At 36.9% G+C, this 25,730-nt stretch overlaps 1 protein-coding gene across 5 annotated transcripts in view; it reads left to right on the top strand.

The window, feature by feature from the left end:
- The window catches only part of CHCHD3 (coiled-coil-helix-coiled-coil-helix domain containing 3), a 298,150-nt gene that overhangs the window by 33,351 nt on the left and 239,069 nt on the right, over positions 1-25,730 (top strand). For all 5 annotated transcript variants that reach the window (XM_032275953.1, XM_032275954.1, XM_032275955.1 and 2 more), the window contains exon 3: positions 24,648-24,729. In XM_032275953.1, coding sequence (XP_032131844.1) covers positions 24,648-24,729 — 82 coding nt within the window. The remainder of the gene's footprint in view (positions 1-24,647; positions 24,730-25,730) is intronic.

Raw genomic sequence — 25,730 nt, forward strand, 5'->3', positions numbered from 1 at the left:
TCCTTTTTATCTCTAATCTCTGAGAATTAAAGATTTTTTTTTGTCTGCATTAGCTGTGATATTATTTTCATAATGTAGCCAATTCACTTGCTATTTTTAATTCAGAATAATAAACTGGATTTTTTTAAACCTGTAATTAGGTATGTGATTGCTTAAACATGTGAAACATATTTAAGCAAAAAACATTCCAACACAATTTATAAATGTGTTGTTCTCTGTGGTAAAGTAGTGAGACTGGTTTTTGCTTGAGGATATACCACATTTGCATCTTAAATATAACTGTTAATATTCTCTTGTTGATTAAGGTAGGGTAGCTTTTCCTGAGTGACAGAAATGTAGATGATTACGTGATGAGTTGTAACTCTTGAGTTTGGTTCATACCTGGCTTGCCATTTTGGCGTTTTGGATTGTCTTATGAAAATTTTCTGAGGGCAATACTATTTTTTATAGAGTTAGGATTATAAAACTGTAAAATGTTCTCTTTTACCTTTTTCTTGCCTCTGAAACATTTTTTGGGTTAAATTCTTTAAAAAGAAAAGTCCCGTTGACTGCGTATGTGCTATTAATTCTAGCATCGTTTCCATGATCTGGCATCGTCTAACATTTGATTTGTCCTTTTTCATACATTAGCACATCCCAGCAGCTCGTGGAAGCATTTGTGAATGAGGAAACTGAGGCTATGAGAGGTTAAGTGACTTACTTTAGACCACAGGTCACAATGTCTGGTGTAAGTTTGTGTCTTCACTCCAAACCTGTACCTTCTATTGCATTAGACGTTCTTAATCTGCTTTGTGCCAAGATGCATTTTGGCATTCTGATGAAGCCTATGGATCCATTTTGCTTTTAAATACAAAAAATACATAGCATTACAAAAGAAATCAATTATATATAATAAAAGCCCCAAGTTTGTAATACACCCTGACTTAGTAGCACATTAAATAAAATGACCTGATGTTGAGTATATTAACTACTGTTATTTCAAAATAGTGATGAGCATGAGTATTTGGAATGTCTAAAACTATTGTAATGTGTTAGGAAAATGTGTGATTTCTCTTGGTGACAAATCACAGGTACTGTGGCTAATGCTATTTAGTTTTAGGCTATCATTCATATTTGAAGGAAATGCCCACTTAGTGAAAATAAAGATGCATTTTTTTTTCCTATCCAAGTTTACAGATCTCTTGAATTCCCAGGTTAAGAACTACTTCATTAGACTATACTGGTCTCTCTTGTTTATAAACATTTATGCCACCTGCTGGATCTGCTCTTAAAAACCAAATAAACAATTACAAAAGCAAAAATATATACAAACAATAAAATACCTCATTAAAAATGTAAGATTAATGGCGTATGTATTAGTTCTTGCACTACTATAAAGAAATACCTGAGACTGGGTAATTTGTAAAGAAAAGAGGTTTAATTGGCTCAGAATTCTGCAGACTCTATTGACTGATGATTCTGTATGGCAGTATCTGCTGGCTTCTGGGGAGGCCTCAGGAAACTTACAATCATGGCAGAAGATGAAAGGGAAGGCAGTACATACCTCACATGGCCGGGGGAAGAGGAGGGGCGGGGAGAGGTGCCGCACACTTTTAAATGACCAGATCTCATGAGAACTCACTATTATGAGAATAGCACAAAGAGGGCAGTCAGCTCCCATGATCCAGTCACCTCCCACCGGGCCCCACCTCCAACACTGGGGTTTACAATTTGACATGAGATTTGGGTGGGGACATATTTCCAAACCATGTCGGCATATACATATGTTGTGAGATTCCAGAGGGTAAAAATTAAAATTTACTTAATTTAAAATGGTTAGAACCTATAAGTTTAAATTGTGTTTCTTAGTGTTCTAGTCAGTTCTCTGCCTACCTCTCCCCTAAAGATAACATGATCATATCGGAGTTTGTTATTTATTTATTAAAAAGCCTTTGCCTTTCGTATTTCAGCTTCTTTTGGGCAATTTGTTTTAATGAGGGTGACTGACTGTCGTAGAGAGTTTGAGTTCTTCATTAGTGGTGGCTGGTAGGTAGAGCAGAGGACAGGACCTGAAATAGAAGGGTTGAGTGCTCTGAAATGTCATGGCTCTCCTGTGCCTCATGTAAGCCCGAAAACGTTTGTTTTATTGCCTTTCATCTGGTCAATCTAAACCTCTTCATCAGTTGTCAGGCTTGATAGCTTACATGTATTGTAGTTGCTTCCCTCCTTACCTAAAATCTAGTTTACTCTTTCTTTTATTAATTAAAGGGGAAGCATTCACTTAAAAGCATTTTATTTCCTCTGTTAGGTGGGGAATAGGTAATCTGTTTCTTCTAAACTGTTAAGCCCCTCTGTCTGAGTTGCTCCAGAGATACTAAGTAACTTGGGTGGTGTTGACAGAAAAAGCTTTGGGTAGGGGGAAAAAACTGACCGAGCACATTTACCGCTCAACAGGGTTGCCATGCTGCTCTAACCCCACAGCATCCAAGAAGTACGTGCCTTGCTTTCTTCAGGCCAGCGTCCTGGATCAGAGCTGCAGGACTTGGGAGGCTGTGCCTTGGCTCTGCTGTCAGCCTCGTCTCCCGCCTGGTGGGGAGGGCTGCAGACTTGTGTGTGTTTCCATGGAGCTTCCTGGATTTCCTCCCCCAAGTTTGCCCTGAAGACCCATCCAGTGGACGACTCTTCTGCCATATGCATTCTCTCCCTCTACTCTTTCCAACCTTGAGTTTTCTAATAATTACCAACACTTTACAGTCTTTTTTGTATTTCACAAAAATAGTTTGCAAAAGCTTTTGGCCTGAATTTTTGTAACAGTTTTTTTTTGTTATAATAGGGCTGGAGAATACTATTAACTTCTGATTATCTGAGGACAGATTATTTTAAATTTGGCTTACAAATTGAATGGTACTTTATTTTCCTTTAGTACTTCTTGTATTATTATTATTGTTATTTTGGGGTAACTATTCTCCCCACTCATTAAATTTATTTTGCTGCATCCCATCAGGAAACTTGCAGAACCTAAAAACGTTAAGTATTTATTCAATTATAGGTAAAGTTCGAAAGAATACAGGTATGCCTAGACTGGTATTTTGCTCCATTCCCAACTGGGGACTTAAATGACAATGTTTTGGAGAGCACATGCTGTTAAAGGCACTAATGGAGAACATTTTAATTTCTATTAACAAATCAACCAATGAAACAATTATTTAAGTATTTTCTTTCAGTGCCTGCTGAGTTTTGTGATTGTGTAGAGATCAGGCAAATGGGCTTCAGCCCTTCAGTTGCTTTATCCACAGTTAGTGTATCATACATGCTGCTACCTGCCATGATGATTAGACATTTACATAGTTTAAAATTTTTATTCATAGTCATGTAGTGTTTAATTTATGCCCATAATAGATTATCGGTAGAAGTCTGGAAACATAGGGGACACTGATGCTGAAAAGCAGGTTAATGAGCATCATAAATGTGATGATGCCTCTGAAAATTAGCGTCAGGATGCTTTTCACTAGATTGCTAAAATGTATTCATTTGCTAAAATGCTCATATAGCACATTGGGGTGTGTCTTATATTTTAATACTTAATCTTAGAGAGATTGCTCTGCATTTACTGGGGATAAAAACTATCCTCCCTCAACTGTATTTGCATTTGCAAATAGTGCCCTGAAATCTTTTATCTTGTAATTTAGAAATAAAACCCAGAAGTTCTAAAATCAAACCAGTTGATTTCCCTAAGTACAAAATGTAAGAATTCTGAACAGTAGAGCATGAAAGGGGATTTTGTCTATTTATTTATTTATTTTTGGGATGGAGTCTTGCTCTGTGGCCCAGGCTGGAGTGCAGTGGCACGAACCCATCTCACTGCAACCTCTGCCTTCTGGGTCCAGTGATTCTCCTGCCTCAGCCTCTTGAGTAGCTGAGACTACAGGCGTGCGCCACCACGCCCGGCTAATTTTTGTATTTTTTAGTAAAGACAGAGTTTCACCATATTGGCCAGGCTGGTCTCAAACTCCTGACTTCGTGATCCGCCCCCTTTGGCCTCCCAAAGTGCTGGGATTACAGGCATGAGGCACTGTGTCCAGCCTCTACTTTTTTTTTTTTTTGAGACAGAGTCTCATCCTGTCATCCAGGCTGGAGTGCAGTGATGCGGTGTCAGCTCACTGCAACCTCTGCCTCCTGGGTTCAAACGATTCTCTGCCTCAGTCTCCTGAGTAGCTGGTTGGGACTACAGGCATGTGCCACCACACCCAACTAATTTTTGTATTTTTAGTAGACATGGAGTTTTGCCATGTTGCCCAGGCTGGTCTGGAACTCTTGACCTCAGGCGATCTGCCTGCCTCAACCTCTCAAAGTGTTGGGATTACAGGTATGAGCACCATGTCCGGTTGATTCTATTTTTGAAACTGTAACAGTTAAGTCAGTTTTGCCTACATTTAAAAATACTATTGGTCAACAAATGAAATATAATATACTATCATTTTTGAATTTTTTTAATAATTAAAGGCTGGAACAAGTTGAATTTTATCTTGATATATTACAAATGGTATAAGAAGATTATGACAATAAACTTTGTTATTAAGGGTTGGGTGTGGTGCTTTATACCTGTTTCCCAGTACTTTGGGAAGCTGAGGCAGGTGGATCGCTTGAGCTCAGAAGTTTGAAACCAGCCTGGGCAACATAATGAAACCTCTGTCTCTATAAAAAATACAAAAATTAGCTGGGTGTGGTGGTGCACACCCGTGGTCCAGCTACTTGGTGGGGCTGAGGTGGGAGAATCACTTGAACCCTGGCCGTTGATGCTGCAGTGAGCCGTGTTTGTGCCGCTACACTCCAGCCTGGGTGGCAAAGTGAGACCCTGCATCAAAAAAAATAAAATGCCCACCCTCCAAAAAAATGAAAAAACAAAAACAAAAACAAACAAACCCTAAACCACTTTATTATGATCTTTGTTAATAATATTAGTTATTTAAAATGTTTTAAGCTTAAAATCACTTATCATGTAACATACAAGTTACAGATGTTTAAAAATATTACCAAAGGTTTCTTAAGATGGTGTTATTATGAGAAATGCAGTTGTCGATTGGAATGTGTAGTGGAGAGAAGAGCCTTTGGGTAGGGACATGAAACACCTTCTTGATTTCTGCATCAGAGAGTGGTTGTATGAAAATGTGTACACACTGGCACAGACTGGAGCCAGCTTTGAATGATTTCTGCAGTCTATTGGCCTTTCCTGGTCCCCTGTGTCATTGCAGAGTTGACTGTAATGATGAGTGTCACCCAACAGGGATACCAAGCTCCCTACGTCTTTCTGGGATAAGGATGGTTTGAGCACAAGGTTGCCATGGTTGTCTGGAGGCAGCAAGCAATATAAGACTGCCTCAGAATGTATTCTCTTGGTATTAAGCCTTGCAGGTGTGTCTTTGTGGGTATTCAAAGGGAAACCTAAGATAGTTTCTTTTAAGAGAGAATCTTAAGGACATGCAGAAATACTACTGCAGTGTGATGAAGAGAAGTCTTTTTAAGATTGTAAAAGTATAAATATTGCTCATAAAAAAATAGATGTGTTTCAACCAAGTTTGCTTTTAAGTGAATATGTATAAGTGGATTATAGTTCTCCATTTACATCTTTTATAAAATTGGACATGCTGTACTGTAAAAAAAAAAGGGACCCTGGATATTATTTGCATTTCTTAAGAATGTGGCAATTCTGTCATTGAATGCTTAAAAATAATTAGTTTCTTACAGAACTTTACACTAATGCTAAAAACATTGTCAGCACCTCTTATGTGTTCGTGGTTTACCTAACTTATGCCCAGGCAGACTGCTTTAGACCTGAACCATGTTTATTTTTTAGCTGATAGTTGAAGTCCTCATAGGGCTGTTAGCATATCAAAGGCAGTATTGAATCAGAGCAGTTGTTTGTTTTGGGTCTTAGAAATTCCCAAAGTTTAGTGGCAGAACATAGAATGGTGGAAGTGGGTTCTTAGATGGGTACAGCCAGGACAGGGTGTTCTAAATCATGTTCAAGTTTTGTGTATATGACTTGAGTGGGTGGAGATGGGGGAATAATGAAGTTATGACTCAATCCGTCCTTTCATTTCAAATTTTGCTTAGTGGATTTTGAATAAAAGAAAACCTGCGAAAAAGGAAGATTTAGGAGGATTTGTATTGGACCCTTGCTGCTATTATGCAGAACGCTACATGAGAAGAAAGAAGGAAAAATAAATCAAGAGCATTGCTTTACTTACTCAGCTTTTCAACAAACATCGGGATAGCTGAGACATTTTTCAATAAGATTTAGCTTTCCAGAAAGGTGGTTGAGCGTGAGTGAATTATGAGTATGTTGGTACTATGAGTGTTAGATTATCCTTAAACAGGAAGTAGATGACTGGATGGAGACATGAAGAATTAACCAGAGTAGGAAAGGTAATTTAGTCATTGATGTGCCATCTATAAGTTCCCTGTTATTTGAAATTTGAGTGTTATTTGTATAAGGATTTGGGTAAAGTAGGTTTATGGGAACTAAAATGTAATCTAGTGAGGTACTGGTATTTATCAGAAGGTGACATCATTCTCACAACAATCCTATTACCTGCATACTTGTGTAATCCCCATTATACCAGCAAGGAAACTGAGTTATGGGGAAGCTAATGAACTTGGCCAACAATATACATAAACACATGGCATGGCAGGGTTTTAGGTCGAGGCATTCCGATTCTGCAGATGACCTTCTTAGCTGCTCTGCTGTGATGACATGGGCAGAGAACCACAGTTTCAGAAATATGTTTACCGACAGGGACACTTGAGGTGATCTAATTGATGGCCCTCATTTTAGAAATAATAAAACGGCTCTTCGACTGCGATTCAATGGCTTGCTTTATGGCTTACTTTCCCTGGGATGGACAAAGCATTTTAATGGCTTTTTAATTTCCTCTTATTATGCATTGCTGGATAGTATGGGGGGTGAGAGATCATCTCCGACCCCCCCTTTTTACCCTTTCTTAAGTGGGCTCTTTGGCTGGATCTGCAGACTAAATTGACAGCAGGAATATTAACAAGTGAGAAGCATATACATCATCTACATGTTCATGGGGATCTTCACCAGAGTGAATCCGAGGAAGTAACCACAGCAAGATGCTTGTATACTTTTTTGACAAAGAACAATACATTTGAGAAGAAATGACAGGACAATAAAATTTGATGACGGTCAGTAAATTTTCTGGGGCAGTTACTGGTATATATACAGGGGTGTGTAAAACTAGTGGAAGATAAGGGTTACTTCATTAAGTATATTCATTCAGGTCCGTTGCAGCCCCACTTCTCACTGTCTGGTGGTAAGGGTTGTTTTCTTACCCTGGTACTGGAAGGGCACCCCTTCCAGAGGACTCTGGTTGGCTTACTGCTTGCAGGAAGAGACAGGTCAGCTAGCCCTTTCTGAACTCCAATTGCTCCAATGTTTTCAATTTGAAATAGTCAGTATGCCATCCCGGCATATTTTGGGATGGCGTATCCTTCACTCCTTCAATAGGGATAGTGAGAAAGTGACTTTCCTGGGGCAAGTATAGGCTTCTGCTCTGAAGTCTCTTCCAGCTCTTGCAAGTATCTCCGACATAGCTGGTTTTTAACTTTTCTGTCTTCTAAGACTACATGTTTTTGAGGCTGTCCCTTGATTCTGCTGGGTCTGATCAAGGGTAGAGTTGGACATAGGTTTTATTAAGATACGTGGGGTCGAATATAGGTTCCAATGGAGACCCTAAGTTAGCAGTGGCTCAAAAAGTTACAATTTTATTTTTCTCTCATGTAACGTTTTGGAGAATTTGATGATTCCCTAGTGTTGGGACCCAGTCTTTTCTGTCTTAAGCTCACAGCTGTCCTTGAGCCTGTGTCATGGGAGATGTCTCTGAAGCTGCACACACCCTGTTCATTCACATTTTTTTTGGCCTGAACTTAGTCACCAGGCCATTCCTAACTGCAAGAGAAGCTGGAGGATGTAGCCTTCCTTCTGACCAGCCATGTGCTCAACCACAAATTGAGCTTCAGTTATTTGGAGGGAAGAAAGAATGCTTTGTAGGCTGCTGCTTGGGGCAGCCTCCACTGTGTTATTTGAGATTCATGATTTTCCTTGGATTCCCAGATAAGAGTGGAAAAGAGCATAGTCAAGACTTCAAGTGCTGAAAAGGTTGGTAACTCTGACATGCAAGTTCTTTTCAAAATAGAGCTGAGTTATGCTGGAATATTTTGGTTGCAAAGACTTCATTTTCTCACCTGTCTGAATTCCTGTTTGGATTTTAGTTACTCTTGATTTATCAGCATGGATGAAAAATTGAAAAGGCTTGATATTTTAAAATTATATCCAAAATGGCACAGACAGCGTCTGAAGATTCCTTTTGCTCCTATAAGGAATGAGTAATTTAGTTTGATTTTTCTTTAAATCCAGATAAATAAGGTGATTAAACTCAAGATAAAGCTGTAATATCTCTTATTGTGTCCTGCCATTTGTCATTGCTACCCTGTCTTGAAAGCTTTGTGGAAAAGTAATGGTTTTGATATGTATTATTGAGATACAATTCCCACAAATAGGTGTCTAAATTCTTTTCGTCTTAGCCAGTTGATTGTGGCATGTGCTTGGACTAAGCAAATTTAAAAAAAAAGAAGTTGGGTTGTTGAATAACAGCTTTCCCTAGAGACACCAAAGTCCACAAAACCCCAGTGAGAAGTCAGATTCCATTTTAAGGGGCAAGCTAAACTTTGATATGCATTTTCTATAAAGTATAAATCTAATCAGCAAGCAAAGACCATTAAATGTTTTATTTTGCTAGTGGCAGCAAAAAATGTAATGTTGGCTATAATACACATTTACAGTTGATGTTATATTTTCAGTTGTATGGAATAAAATGAATAGATGTCTGTCTATTTCACAGCCAAAATGGACAGTTTATAGAGTGATTTTTCTGAAACACCCCAATATGTGGTGACTTTTTGTAGCAGTGACTGCTGCATGTAGGAAATGGATCTCTATAGAACTTTGCTATTATGTTGCAGTGTATTTGTTGGATAATGTAGAAAATGCTACCTGGGGTTACCTTTCATTTCTTATATCTGACTTAGCTTGACCTCAGCTGATGGCTTAAGTCAGTGGCCAAGAATGTTTGATCAGCTGTCCTTAGTAACATATATCTTTCATCACATTAGGATGATTGGTGTTATCAATTGAAAAATCTAAATGGAAGACAAAAAATTAAATGCTACTTGAGAAGCTAGAATGAAAAGGGAATATCTTGGCTGGTAAGATTTCCTCTTTCCTACCTGTATTCAGTATGGCCATGAATATCCTTTTGGAGACACTTTGAACTGCATTGTTTTCAATTACAGAGGAACTCTTCAGTAAATAGCCATTGTTGTATGGTGTGCTTCTTAGATAGTGTACATAAGAAACTGTGTGCTGTAAATTCTGTTACCCAAACGTTGTTATAAAGGTGTATGATTGTATTTTTCTATAATATATAGGTGTATGTTTGTAATTTACCTTTTATGAACACATAGTCTTATTATAATGGTATATGGGCAGGACATCTGTGGGGTCAAAGGAAAAGAACATGAACTAATTTTGTTTTATTAAATTCTGTGCTACTCGCTTTTAGGTACTTTAATCCCAGCCAACTCTCTTTTGGTATAAATGTGATTTGAACTTCTGTTAGCTAAACTGATATACTATATAATGTTCATGATTTAATTGATGAAGTTGTTTTTTAAAAACAGGAATTAAGCCTATTTATGCATTGTTTAAAAATAACTTTTAAATGATTATGAAAGTAAAAATGTGTTTTTGGTAAAAACCACAATTAAGTATAAAGAGAGAAGTGAAGATGATCCATTTTTCCCAAATATAAAGGTAATCATTAATATCATTTTGGTATATATAATTCCTGGCCTTGTATATGTATTTCTTTCTTTTTCTTTTTTTTTTTTTTTTTTGAGACAGAGTCTTGCTCTGTCACCCTGGCTGGAGTGCAGTGGCATGATCTTTGCTCAGTGCAACCTCTGCCTCCTGGGTTTGAGCAATTCTCCGGCCTCGGCCTCTTGAGTAGTTGGGACTACAGGTATGCACTGGCTAATTTTTGTACTTTTCACAGAGACGGGATTTTACCACATTGGCCAGGCTGGTCTTGAACTCCTGACCTCAGGTGATCCTCTTTCCTTGGCCTCCCAAAGTGCTGGGATTGCAGACATGAGCCAAGGCACCTAGCCATATGTATGTATATCTTTGCGATGGGGTCATATGTATGTATTTCTTTGTGATGGGTTCCTTAGGCTTTTTTTAGTACTGTACGTATAGTAAACAAAATGAAGACCAAACAGTATGTTCAGCCTGCTATCTTTTTACTTACGAGAAACTTTTCATGGGGTTTAAAACATGTTTTTTAATGTTAGCATTGTATTATATGACCATTTCGCTGTTTTTGGACATGGAATTTGCTTCTAGCTTTTCATTGTTTTATATATAAAATGCACGTTGCTGTCCTTCCTTGTCTAAATCTTTCTCTTTGCCACACAACACCTTATGTTTCTTAGGAGGAAAACTTAATAGTCTTTTAAGCTTGTGATGAAAATGAATTTTAGAAAATACTAGATCAACATCAGTTTTACTTTACCCTTTGGTCTCATCATCATTCATCATATTCTATTACTTTAGCAGTGTCCAAAGATAATGAAAAAGATTCAGATAAATTCTTGTTACTGTCAGATCAAATTCATTTACAATAAATATGTGAATCTTGATGATCAGAAGCTAAGATACTTATTGAACCTGGACATCAAGCCAGATCGTAAATCTTTATGAAAATGCACCACAAATTTTTCTTGTTGCGTAATCTTTTCTGTAGGTTAAAAAAAAATTACAAACCCTAGCATGTTGACATTCGGAAGAATATATGGCTTTAAACAGTCTCTTGCCAATTATAGTACTGACTCAATAAAATGTTATACATTTTTAGTCAGGATTTTCAAAATAAAATGCTGGTGGTTCTCCAGTTGAATAGAGTTTCACTCTGTTGATATAATGATGTTCATTTTTGACCTGAAAATACCTCCTGATTTTATGGCATTTCATCTTCAAGATAAACCTTATTAGTAATTTATAGATAAGAAATAACATCAAGGAAGGTAGTCAGAAGAACAAAGGTCTCTGTAAACCTGACTTTTTTATTAAACACATTTTACCACGTATGCTTTTCAATGAGCTATTTTTCTACCTATTTAAGATGAACCAGATATGACATATTTCTGTATTATGTTTCAGAATCCTTTGGTGTTTACACCCCCAACACCCGCACAGTGGTTTAACTGTAAAATGAAAGTCTTGCACGTGTAACATGTTGTAACATTCTTACTATTTCATTGGCTTGTTTGAAATGCATAGACATTTAAATGTGAGCATTTTATACTATTCTTTTAAAGATTTTTAAATATTACATATGTAGAATGCCTTATTAGATTAATTTCTTGCTATTAAATTCCCTATGAAATACGTTACTTGAGATAGAAATGTTAGAATCATTTAAAGGTGTTAAAACATGCATTAAAATCTTATTCATTTGGATTCATTTAATTTACAATTTGTCAGAAAATTAGAGAAGATTTATGTTTACTTACACTAACAGGATGGGAGGGGGGCATGGGGTGAGAGTTGGGGAGCGTTTGGTAAGAAAATTGCCTTAGAGGAAATCTCAATTACTTAGCGAATTATTTTATGAAATCATCATGTATGTTGGATGTTACTATTTATGGAGAATAAGTTGGTGCTCTAATTATTAGTTTCATTGAAACAGTTCCCCTAAGAACCCTACCTGATAAGACTTTTAAGACTGGATCGAATGCTGAAAGTACTTAAAAAGAATTATAGATGCATTTCTTTGAAAGTATCATATATGTTTAGATTTTACTCATTTTTGCTGCCTTCTTACCATTTATTCTAGATAGTTTCATATTATACGCTTTAGTGAAAGCTAATTTATTTTTGCTGTTTATAGAGAAATTATTTCTTTCTACACCCTTGCTTTCTTAATTTCAAAAAGGAATCTCTGAATTATTATAAGTTAATTCAGGATGAGTAGCTGTAAATTCTTTTTTGTTTTCCTTTACTATAAAAATGATATGGCCTTACTGAACTCTTTGTTCAGTATTAATTCTGATATTGTCACATATGAAACATATAGTTTTAAATGGTTAAGTGCTATCCAATGTAGATAGTTTTGTTGGGAAGTGTGTCCAGCCTGAAATAAATTGAAATTGTTCTCTTAAAATACAGTAATCTGAAAATGTGAAGGCTTACAGTTTTTGGGTAGATGAGTTTTAATCTGTATCTCTCTGGCGTGTGTGTGCATTCTTGTGATATCAACACAGAGACCTGGAGTATTTAGGCTGCAATTTGTACCCAGATTTTCCATTTCTATTAAATTAGTAATGGACCCATCATCCCTCTAGCACATCAGGAGAGAAAAAAAAAAGTAGACAGTTTGATGACACTAGCAGAAAGTAATTTTGATTACCCTAAGGAAAATTAAGATGATCTTTATAAGTGGACTGGGCAAAATGTGGTTTTGGTGAGAATGGAGCTACAGAAAGCTAGTAATGTTTGGGAACCTTAAAGCAGAGATCATGTTGGGGGAGGATATTTTGGTGTCATCCACATGTTTATGTGTTTGAAACATCCATACAAATAGTAGTAGATTATTTGTGACTATCTATGGTCATGCAAACCATAAAATAGCTAGGTTTCCCATGTTTTCTCATTCATCAGGGTGAATATTTTAGCCCTGTCTAAAACAGTGGTGCAGACGGCACCACTTCAGGCACTTCAGGAATTTGAGGGAAGCTATGGTGTTAGGTGGCATGGATAGGAATCTTCATGGCTGGCAGTGCCTGGGGATAGTTTCCCATCTCAAGGAATTATCCTGTGCCCCCCAGCTTCTAAATGTCCCATCAGAAATTCATGCAGCTGAAAACCTGTTTACCTGGCCCAGAACTTAGTTGTTTTATATGTAAACAGAAAGTATGTTTTGCATGGTTTCAAAGTATACTGAATTTTCTAGGAGTGCAACTACCGCGTAACAATAGCTATAGCTTTTGCGTTTGTGATGATGTAGCACACAAACCCAAGATTCAGACTTTTATTATGTCTACTAGTGTAGTTATGTTTGAATGTTTGCGTAATGAGATGCCATTATTTTATTATAAATTAGCTTCTTTTATTTCTTTTTAAATATTACACTTGGGGCATTGTATTGATTACTTTTTTTGGTCGGATTATCATCTGTTTCATTTCAGGATAGTGAAGGGAGCATTGCAAAACATATTTGCTATAAAAAAGCGGAATTGGGTCTGATAAGAATGAGAACTACTGGTCTGAATGGAAACGCATCTTTTTCGTTGCTGTTTTATGTAGTCCCAGGTATTCTGAAGGATTTATACCCTGAAACCTCACATAGCACATGGTGTAAATTACAAAATGAAATGCTAGATAAGAAGGAATTCCATCACTTTTCTCTATATAATACTGATATTAAGGTGATCGTTAGGAATGTAATCATAATAAATGTTTTTTACTATTCCTTTCAGGCTAAATTTACTGTGAATAATTTATTTTACTTTTAGAAAAAGGGTTAAGTACCTTCTTGAATTTAAGTTAAAGACAGCACAATGCTTTGGTCTTGAAGTCCTCGTGCACAGTCTTGTGTTTTAAAGATGGTAAAATCCGCTGTTATGGGCTAAGTTATAGAGCTTCCACAATGTTTCACAGAGAATTACTTTTGTTTTATTAGAGGTTATGACTACCTATGAATACATTGAAATGGTGTTTTCTAACACTGAGTGGTGATTTGTTACTTTAGGTGAAGGGAAAAATAACGGCTGTAGGTATTATAATCTGGCTTCACAAATGAAGATGATCTAATTATCACAATGTGAATTAAATAAAAAAGCTCAGGATATTGCACTATAGTTTAATGAAAAATATTATACCAATATGTTTTATGCTGCCTCACTGTTTTAATATATTTGAACTCTCATAAATAAAATACGAATTAAGCATGGGTGTAAAATCTGAATTGCTTTATTTAAAACTTCCCAGGAGAGGCCATTTTTCTGCAGTGGTTAGCTAGTGTCTTAAATATGTCCTTTTTTGCATCCTCACCCTTAATGGGCTATAAATGGACTCACTGGAGCCCAGAGGTTTGACTATATGCGATCTCCTCACTACTTCTACTGTCTAGTAGTAGGCCAGTGTCTAAGAACAGGACTCTACTTTTCTTCCTTACAAAAAGGACGGTAATTGGTTCATGAGTTTAGTTTTCATTCATTCAGAAGAAAAGTCTTGAGGTTGGGGTTAGCTGAGTTCCCAGGGCAGTAGAAAGTGAGGTGGTTTAGAAGATAGATTTTATTTTCAGACCTTTAAATCTGTTATTTTCCTTGTGCTTTGATTACATGCAAAGATAAAATCTTGCTTAGAATATAGTGTTGGTCAGAGTTTAAAGAATTAAATGTCTTAGTTGATTTTAGGAAGTTTGATTAGTGCATAATGAATTTGGGGATTAAATACAGTTATATTGCTAAAAAGTATGCACTCTACTTCATAACAATAAGAAGAGGGAAGATTGATTTATGAATCTAAGTATTGGAGTGGTATTTGACTTTCTCTTACCAAAACAAACTCTTTGGGTAAGGACATTAGCCTTGATTAAAGCTTTTTAGCACATGAAAAGGCTTGTCCACTCTTCTTTTACTGTCGTAAAATATTCTTTTTATAAAATTGTGCTATGAGCCTGCCTCAGGATGGCAATTAGGAAAGTAGACTGGAGTATAATATATATTAATTGTTGCTGTACATTAAACAAGCAGATCTTTCTGAGTGTAATTGTATGTTTTATTCTCTAAATTCCTTTTGAGAAACAACAACTACCATTCGTCAGTATAAGTTACTTACAGATTATCGATTATGGATGCCCTTCAAATATGTACAGAATCCAATGTTTGTGAAAAACATCTTTTATTAATAATTCTTCCATCTCTTTTCTTCTTGTTTCATTTCTGAAACGTGTTGAAGGGAGGCCTGTAATTGCTGCCTTCCATTGTTCTCCTCCCACTGAACGGAGGCTCAAGAGATCTGATTTCTGCGCACTCCATGGGATGATAGGTAATTGTAAGCCATGTGCCAGATCTTCCTCCTGTGCCCAGAGTAGACATGAGTTCACTGAACCTGGGCTTGGCCTCAGAGTCCTTCTCTATACCGCAACTCAGGCAGCTCCTGCCAGTTGATCGGAATTGGCACCTGAGATGAAATCTATTTATCATTCCTACACTTGCTGTCTTGGTTCATTTCTTCCTTTTCATTCCATTCCTTCTTTGCCCCTAATGATGTTCCTTTTTCACTCCCCTCCTTCATCTGATGAAGTTTTAAGGCCTATCCCTTAGCCTTTTGCTTTTTTTCTTTACGCGTATTTTTGATGCATTTTTTTTTTTTCCAGGAGAATTCACTGAGCTCTGATCTGTAATAGTCATTCCCAAATCAGCATGTCAAGCCAAGTCTCAAATCAAATATGAGCTTCAGGTTCAAATATCTAATTGCCTACAATTTCATGTGGTGATTCTACCATTACCTTCAATTGAACATGCCTTAACTCATTATCTTTCTTCTCCAAACAACCTCTCCATCTTTACTTAATTGACCATCATGGGTATTCATTTTTTGGCATGGGTGCACCTTTGACTTCTTTTTCTTTCATCTCTCAGTCAGTCTCAGGTGATCATTTTTTCCCCATGAAAAATATTGAATCTTAGACTCTATCTTCATAGCAAGTCTCCTACTTTAAACCCTCCTCACCTTTTGCCAGTGGCTGTCAAACTTCTGTGTGCATCAATGTCACTTGGAAGGCTTGATAACACACAGATGGTTGTACCTCAGCCCCAGAGTGTTGGATTCCTTAAGTCTGAGGTGGGGCTGAATGAAGAATTTGCACCTCTCACAAGTTCCCAGAAGATGCTGCTGCTTTGGGGGGAAGGCGGGGTTACACTTTGAGAACCACGGGTTGCCTTATGCTTTCCCTCCCAGTTTACCTGCAAACCTTTACCAGATTACATTTCCCGTAACACTCCATTTCATTGCATTATTGCCATTTTTTCCCCAACTGTCCAGGATGCCCTATTTCTTAGTATTTCTTATTTAAAGTCCTTTGTAATTTCGAAGACTCCCTGCAATTTAGCCTAATTTACCCTTCTGTTTTTACTTTTTACAAACAACTTTTTTTTGGTTTCCTTTTCATCCACCTGCTCAAGTTCGACATCCTTAACTACAGCTGACCTTGATAAGTTTCCTGAATACTGAACCTCAGTAGCACAATTTTACTGACTCAGACTGGAATCTCCTTAATGGTAGAGATCATTTTATGTGTCTTGATCTCTCACGAAGCCTAGTGTAGGATTATGTCAGTGTGGATGTACTACCTAGTAAATTGATTGATTCACCTAATTTGGAGTCAAACTTGCTTTGGAAAAAACAATTACAGAAAATAAAAATAACTCATGTAGTTGATTAGAGCATGGAAAACTGCGCTTCAGCATTGAAATGGAAACTCCATAGCCAGGGCATTAAAGCTGTGATGGATACCTGCTTTTCTCACCTTTGTAAACAACACACTGTCATTAGTGATGGCTCCAGATTTTTTTGTAAAGGAGATTCCAGAAGAAGCAGCTTAGTGGCTGTGGTGGCCACTACCTTTCATTTCCAGCTTGGTCCTCTATGCGTTTCATGACTCCTGAAGAAAGCTTTAAATTTGGCCACACAGGACTATTTGAATGAAATGGAAATGGGTATGGATGGTTTGTGTACTTCATTTAGTTTGGAGAGTTAACAGTATTTTATAGTTTTATCTCCAGTGAATAAAATATAACCATTTTGAAATAACAACTAAAAAATTAAGCTATATATCGTAAAGCAGTATCCAAAGATAATTATTATTTTTTAATTGAAATTATAGATCTTATTTTCCTGGAGGCCTTGTGAGGCCTTGCAACCTCACAAAGTATTCAGAGTATTAGGACATGAAATACTAAATATGTCTGATTCTCAATATTGGTTTTGCGAATTGTCTACTTAAGATGTCTAAACTGTAGAATACGAATTACAAGCTTGTCTCTTGCTTTACAGCTATAGCCCTGGATGAATGTTTTTTTCCACATGGAATGGAACATGGATCGTTTCTGTGGGTGCTTATTGTGAAGCAAACAATAAAATGGACATTATTTGCATAATATGCCGTTCAGATTAGAAATTTACAAAGGTATATAAATCCTGATGAAGCGATAATGCTACAAAATAAACCATTAACTTGATGCTTTTAATGTTTAGGTTGCCAAACTCTTCCTAACACTTTGCCTTCTGATACAATATTTATGATTACAAATATGCAATGAGGAATTTTCATTCTACCATCTTCATTAACTTTAATGTGTAAGTAGCCACAGTTACCCCTGCCAGGTAGTAGACAGATGGCATTTGTTTTGAAGGCACTCTTAAGATACATTATCCTTACAAGATAGTGAAGGTAACTGTCAGCTGAATATTCTCTTTGTGCGTGTTTAAATCAGGTTTATTTGTCTGCCAACTAAATGGTGCTACAAATGGATAATGGCAAACTGTTACATGTTTATTTCTAACCCTTGAGATTTATCCTAGTCATCTTTTAACTCTTCTTCCAATCAAACCCTGTACCTTTTAGAAGATAAGAAGCAGGACAAGATTTATCCTGTAATCTGTGCTGTGAGTCATTTAGCTCTAGTATGCTTTGTGTTGTATTTCATTGATTGCATGGATGCTTTGATTATTATTTTTCTAAACAATAAATGCTCTTCATATTAATGAATTTACTGAAATTTTAAGATTAATGGGCATTGCTATGGAGCTGAAAATTTAATTTGGCTATATCTTATGGTATAACCTTTTGCTTAACTATCTCAGTCCTGGGATAATCAGAGTCTTTATCTAAAATCTGCTGCTTATATTATGCAGGTACATATATTTATTTTGTTCTCATGGAAGATCTTCATGGTTTCTCTTTAGCGTGTTTAAACTAGTACGTAGACTTTACAAAATTGGCCATGACCTATGTCAGCAAATGGTAAAACCAGAAAGAAAAATACACTAAAGGAAAAATCCCAAAGGAACTGATATTTCTCTAAGAAGCAAGCTATAATTTTTTATTAAGCAACTTAAAGAGATTGTTTAAGAAATACTGCAATTTATGCAAAGAAAATGAAGGAAAGGGGAATTGCAAGTGGGAAAAGTTGCAAAGGAAATTAGTATGTTCATTGAGGTTCAGGGAATCTATGTATGTTTCAAATCATGGTTGCATTTGCAGTCTTCTGTTTTTCATAGTTGGTGAGTTCAAGTCCTTCTGCCTTTTGGAGTCATTTCTGTTCACCACTCAAGGATCTATGTAAAATGTATAATTATGTTTCCCATTCCATTCCCTCTCTTCATATCTCTAGTTTAACCAGTTTCTGTAAACACAGGAATTTGGGCATCACCTGTCACATAGAAGAAGACAGGTGATGTGTATTGAATTCATGCTACACTTTTTTTGACAAATGAGAGTTTCCTCACTTTTCCTAAGAATATTCAGAATCAAGTATAAGTTTAGAAATCTTGGACTTTCTTATTTGATCCTGAACTCAGATTTATAGCCTGGAAATTTTGGTGGCTATGGGGATCAGAAGATTCCGAGGTAAGCCATAAAGAAGACCCTTGGACTAGCCAAAACATTTGTTTAGAATATTGTTTAGTAAATACAAACAAGAAGTGGTTAGGGATCCAGAGCTGCTTTCAACTATCCAATTATTTATTATTTTCAATAATGGTTTCAAGTCACTGGTTTAGGGCACACTTGCTATAACTAAGCAATTGCAATGCTTGGCTTTTTCTTACATGTTTTCATGTTCAGTGTTTATATCTGTAACTAATTGACGAAATGCCAGTGTTTGTGTTTGTTAAGATACATTCGCCATTGAGAAAGAAATTAAAATGGTTTCTGAGAAAAATTTTAAAAAGTACAGGATATACAAGTATGGGAAGAAAACATTCTTTTGTCTTAACACATTTTTAAAAGGAGAGTATGTGTGTATGCAAAAACCATGGAACCATACTTACTGAACTTGAAATAGTTTTGCAAATTTCCTTGGCAAATGGGATTTATATGGCTTGAACATTTTTTTGTTTTTACTCCTTTTCTTGCTTCACAAGCTTTGCCAGTTCCCAAAGATTTGCTTGGAAACTCACTGTGCTAATAGGTAAAGTTGGCCTTCCTTGTGCTTCTCTTAAACTAGCCCATCCTGAAACACTGACCTTTTAGTTTAATAACAGTTTTATTTGAGAAAATGTTCAGATCCTGGGAGCTGAAAAGAGTGTTTTCAGAAAGGCCATTTTAAATAGTGGTCTCCAAATGCTGTATCTTTTTCTCTCATGCACTTTGGGTCAGACCTATCAAAAGAAATACAGTATTGCTTTATGTATTCTATTGATTTAAAAACAAATAACATGAAGCTTAGATTTGCTCAGAACCCATTACCACACCGGTTTATTTTCCTGCCTGTGCTTTGATTTGCTATTTTAGATTTTAAACTCTTTATGCCAGGTCATGTTTTTATCTTCTGTTATTTTAACTTCTCATTTGTAGCTAAGGTAATTACTTTTTGAGTTGTGTCCTTGGGCTTGACCCAAAATTTGTGTTTGTTTTATTTTGTTCTTTTCTGGAAATAGGTAGGACATTAGAAAGACAGCTGTGCTTGGTTCCTTTATGGACCAAAAGTGATGTCAGCCAGCTGGTCACTTGGACATGGCTTTCTCAGTGGCCACGGTAGCTTTCCTGTCCCTTTTATTGCTGCTGTTTTCCTCTTCTCACTTTTTTCTCTCCTGTCATGGCATACCTAGATGAGGCCACCTGTTACCTGTGTCTCTTTCTTACCTCACCACATAGCAGGTGGCAGGGCTGATGATAGTAGGCAGAAGGGGATAGAGAAAGAAATGGCGAGCCTTGTCCAAGCTGCATTTTCTTCACCCCAAAACACTTTCTCTCCACCTTCTCACCACATGGCTTCATGCCCGTCCACCCAGCTGGTCACCGTTTGATCACATTGGAATAAACAGCTCAACGCTGATTTGCGCTTTTCCCCTGGTAGGAAGATACCCCTGTGTCATAGGCATCAAGTGTACTCTGAAGATATGACATTATGCCACGTGAAATAAGCCAGACACAGAAAGACAGATACTCTTATGTTCCTTACCTATATGTGGAACCTAAAACAGTTTAACTCTGAGAAGCACAGTAGAAGAGTGATTACCAGGGGATCTGGGATGGGGAAATCGGGAGATATTGATCAGAGTACAAGCTTTCAGTTATAAGACGGTGACTTTAGTTAATAATTTTTTTTTACTTGAGATTTTATAAGAGAATGGATTTTAAGTGTCCCCAGTGCTCCCCACCCCAATGGTAACTGTGTGGTGCTGCATGTATTTGTAGTAATCATTACATGATTCATTTCAAATAATCACATAGTTCACCTTGAATATGTACGATTTTTATTTGTCAATTATACCTTTGTGAAGCTGGAAAAACCGAACTGCTTAATCTGTTTTCTGTTGCATATAACAGAATATGTAAAACTGGGTAATTTATAAGGAAAATAAATTTGTTACTTAATGTTATAGAGACTTTGAAGCCCAAGGTTGAAAGGCTGCATACGGTGCAGGTCTTCTTACTGGTGGGGATTCCTATAGAATCCCTAGGTTGTGTGGGGGCATCACATGGTGAGGGTGGTCAGTATGCTAGTCCAGCTCTCTCTTGTTTTTCTTTCTTTCTTTTTTTTTTTTTCTGGAGCTGGAGTCTTGCTCTGTCACCCAGGCTGGAGTGCAGTGGCGTGATCTCGGCTCACTACAACCTCTGCCTCCTGGGTTCAAGCGATTCTTTTGTCTCAGCCTCCTGAGTAGCTGGGATTACAGGCACATGCCACCAGGCCCAGCTGATTTTTGTATTTTCAATAGAGATAGGGTTTCACCAAGTTAGTCATCCGCCCACCTTGGCCTCCCAAAGTGCTGGGATTACAGGCATGAGGCACTGTGCCTGGCCTTCTTTTTCTTTTTAAGATTCCCACTCCCATGATAAACCATTAATCCATGCAGGGATTAACCCATTCATGAACTGTCATGACCCAGTCTCACCTCCTAAGGGCCCTACCTCTCAATACTGCCAAAGTGGGGATTAAGTTTCCACAAGAGTTTTGAAGGGAACAGATATTCAAACGATAAGCACAAACAAAAAACCCAAGACAAGAAAAAAAGGTAAGATAAAATTTTATCATCTTTCTTAGAATGCTGATCTCAGTGTGTCATAGTTAGATTCTGAGGTTTTACAGAAGCCTAGTTTTAATTGAATTAAATTAAATTGAATTTTGATTGAGAATCTGATTGAATTTTGCCTGGGAAATATCTTGCTGTTTTAATTTGAAGGAGTCTAGGAGAGGCAGCATGCGTTTACATAGGCCATTTGACTGTGAGTTGATCCTAACTGGTATGATCAGGTCGTACTAATTATGTTAAATATTTGTCTTAATTTTTGCTACTAGTGGAGCTATTGGCTGTATACAACTTGAAAAAAATTTAGTGTCACGTTGTTTTACTTGTTTATGAGAAGTAGATGAAAGTGTGAAAATTATTGCCTTGTGGAGTGTATAGTCTAGAATTTCATAGCTGACAGGTGCACCCATATGTCATATTTTTAGATGGGGAAACTAAAATTCAGTTAGATTAACTGATTTATCCAAAATTTGGCTAGTAGAAAAGCAGACTATTTGGACTTTTTGTGGAGCTCTTACTGCCTGCAATTTCTCTGCTTTTATTTTGATTGTTTAAAAATCTTTCATTCTGAAAGAGCTCTGATACCTGCCTGAATGCAAACAGAATTCTGTTCTAGGGGTTTTCTAGGTTTTGTTTGATTCCATCAAAGTAGAGACTTGTGTATTTCTCATGCTATAGACTATGAAGTAAGAGAGAGGCAAAATGGAAGCATGGTATGCAGTTGGAAGGGACCCTAAACACCCATTTAAGAAAAGGTTGTCTTGCTCCCCAGAGAGGTTAATCACTTTCCCAAGGTTCCTCCAGATTGTTGATGGCCAAACTGGCATTAGACCTTCAATAGTTTTTCCTCTATTCCCTGATTCCCTGTACAGTGTTCTTTTTATTATATTCTTTCCTTTCTTCCTTTCTCTCTCTTTTTTACAGCTTATTAAGATACATTTAGCATATCATAAAATTCATTTATTCAGAGTGTACAGTTCAGTGTTTTTTAATATATTTATAGAGTTGTGCAGCCAGCACACAATCTAGTTTTAGAATATTTTCTGCCAGGCATGGTGGCTCATGCCTGTAATCCCAGGACTTTGGGAGGCTGAGGTGGGCAGATCACCTGAGGTCAGGAGTTTGAGACCAGCCTGACCAACATGATGAAACCCCATCTCTACCAAAAATACGAAAATCAGCCAGGCATGGTGGCACATGCCTGTAATCCCAGCTACTTGGGGGGATGAGGCAGGAGAATCGCTTGAACCCAGGAGGCGGAGATTCAGTGAGCCGAGATCGCACCCCTGCACTCCAGCCTGGGTGACAGAGTGAGACTCAGTCTCAAAAAAAAAAAAAAAAAAAAGAATTTTTAAAAATATCTTAAAAATAAATTCCATATCCATTAGCTGTCATTCCCTATTTCCCCTTTCTCCTACCCCAGTGAACTACTGATCTACTTTCTGTGTCTGTGGATTTTTCTGTTCGGGACTTTTCATATGAATGGATATAGTTTGTGACTTTTGTGTCTGACTCCTTTCACTTAGCATAATGTTTTCAAGATTCATCATGTTGTAGCATGTATCAGTACTTTGTTAGTTTTTATGGCTGAACAATATTGTATTGAATGGATACACCACATCAGTTTCTAGGCATTTAGGTTGCGCTTTGTTTTGGGATATTGTGGCTAATGCCACTATAAATACTCATGTATAAGTTTTTGTATAGACATGTTTTCAGATTTTCTTGAGTATATATGATTAGAATTGCTGGGTTATGTGGTAACTCTTTAGCATTTTGAGAAACTGCCAAACTGTTTTCCACAGTGGCTGAGCCATTTTACATTCCCACAAGCAATGTGTGAGGGTTCCAATTTCTTTGCATCTTCACCAACACTTGTTATTGTCTTTTTGATTAGAATGGGTTTTAAATGGTATATCATTGTGATTTTCGTTTGCGTTTTCCTAATGACTAATGCTGTTGTACATCTTTTTATGTACTTATTGACAAATAGTTGTGTATTTTCTTTGAAGAAATGCCTATTTATACCCTTTGCCCATTTTTAATTGGGTTGTCTTTTTATTGTTTGTCTGTAAGAGTTCTTTATATATTGTATGCTCTATCTACTTGCATACACTGGATATGAGTCCCTTGTCAGCTGGGTATGACTTGCAGATACTTTTTCCCATTCTGAGGGCTTTTTACCTTCTTGATGGTGTCATTGGATGCTGCTGTTGCACTCTGATAGTCCACAACTAAGAGAAATCATCCTTCTGATCTTTCAGATATCTTCTTTGTTACTAACCCATGTCGGTGAAATATTTAAAAGGGTTTTTGCATTTCCTATTGTAAATAGTATTTTTGCATATGCTGTGGGACTAAGCATTTATAATGTCAAGATTACCAAAAGAGACACTGTTGCCTAATTTTCCATCTAATAGGCTCAACCATCTGAAATAAAACTTAGGTCCCATGGATATTCCTAGATTCTCCTGAGTGCTTCGGTGCCTTCTTGTTCATAATTTTGGCTAGTAGGTCTCTAGTGAAGAGGAGTTAGTTTTTGTTTATTTCTTGTGGAAGGCTCTTAAGGAAGCATGCGAAATTTGTCCGTTTTATTTACCATCATAGCTGTAAGAACCTTTATGAAACATACCATACACAGTCTTCTAATTGGAAAGACCAGATGTATTTAGAAAGCTCCAGCTGTGTTCTCAGCACTCTTCTGTGTCTCTCTCCAGCTGCTGACGCTTGAATTTGAATGACATGTATTCCAAAAAATTTTCATAAATGACAAATGCCTTTTTTCACAAATAATGGAAAAATGAATGTAACTACAAATGATTTTCTCTTTGTAATACATGATTTTGTTAGATGTTTAATTGCTGAAGTGAGAAGATTTTTTTTTTTTTTTGTCATTTCCCCCCTAAAGTCCCTTCCTGACAACCTCTCCTCTCCCTACACACCACTGTCAGACTTTAATGTTAGGACATCATCTTAAAGAACTGGTCCTTACCGATTCAGTCCCCACTGTGCAGTAAGCACTTCCTTGAGTTTGTTATAAATTTTGGCAGGAGTGGAAATCTAGGTCACCAGGGAACTCTTGATTAAATTACTCCTGAAGTGTACTAATTGGTCTTTTCCACAGTGCTTCAGAAGTTCCACGGAGACACTGGCCACTTGGCAAACTTTGCCCATTCAAATCTAGTCTCAGCTGGGTTTTCTTGAGTATTTTCTCACTTTTGCTTTTAAGAAGTCACCTGTTTTATCTCCTGCTCTTTATTGATTCTAGTTTCTGATGAAGAATTGAAAAGAAGAGTGGCTGAGGAGCTGGCATTGGAGCAAGCCAAGAAAGAATCTGAAGATCAGAAACGGTGAGTTTTGTGGTATCAGAGAGAGGTTTTGGTGGACTTTTCATATTTATCAAATATTTTTAGAGAAGTATGATGGTAATAAGCCTCATTATTTGTGTATGGCTGAACCTCAGAATGTGCTGAACACATGAACTTGGCCATTTTCGGGTTTAGATTGTGCCTCTTAGAGCCTTATGTTACCTGCTTCCCAAAATTGACTGTGAATTATCATGATATCTCTTGTATTGGTTGCTTGAATATGGAGCCCTGTTTTCTCAATATATGAGAAGGAGTTTTTGAGGATTCTCCAGGAACTTCCTAGTTGATCAGCGAATGTGTTCATGATTGAAAATTATATTGCCTGCTACAGGCACTAAAGTAAATATTTTGGTCATGATGAATATCATGTGTGATACATAGTGCCTGGATTAACAAATAGCACTAATTATTATTCTGTTAACTTAAAAACATTAGGATGTTACAGATATAAGTAAGGTTGGAAATAAAAATCCTGTTAACATCCTCTGAAGTTAACCCCTTTTTAACATTTTATTGCTTGAGATTTTTTCCTCTGCACACTCTTCCATCTTATTGTTGCCATTATTAATACTACTACTAACAACCCCTAAAAGAATGTTCACTGAAGTGTTTTTGTAACAGTAGAAAATTGGAAGCAATCCAAACTGACCATACTGGGAGACTGACCGAATGAATGACAGTACATGCCTGCAGTGGAATACTAGACCATCAGTTAAAGCCTTGTGTGCTGATTCAAAAAGATGTTGACGAGCTGTCAACTGAAATTTAAAAAAACCACCATAAATGGATTTTTTAAAAAGCATCGTTTTTTTAAAAAAATGCACCACTTTTTGAAGTTTGAGTATGTACTTATTCATAAAAAGATGGGAATACATTTTAATCTAAGATAAAGTGCTTCCCATCTGTACTATTTCTGGAGTTTTCATATAGCTTAGAGAATTATGCTTACATGATCATGTGAATGTCTTTTTACTGTGAGCACC

The sequence above is a fragment of the Sapajus apella genome, unplaced genomic scaffold (assembly GCF_009761245.1).
Source record: "Sapajus apella isolate SASKATOON/1434 unplaced genomic scaffold, GSC_monkey_1.0 scaffold7, whole genome shotgun sequence".
NCBI lineage: Eukaryota > Metazoa > Chordata > Mammalia > Primates > Cebidae > Sapajus > Sapajus apella.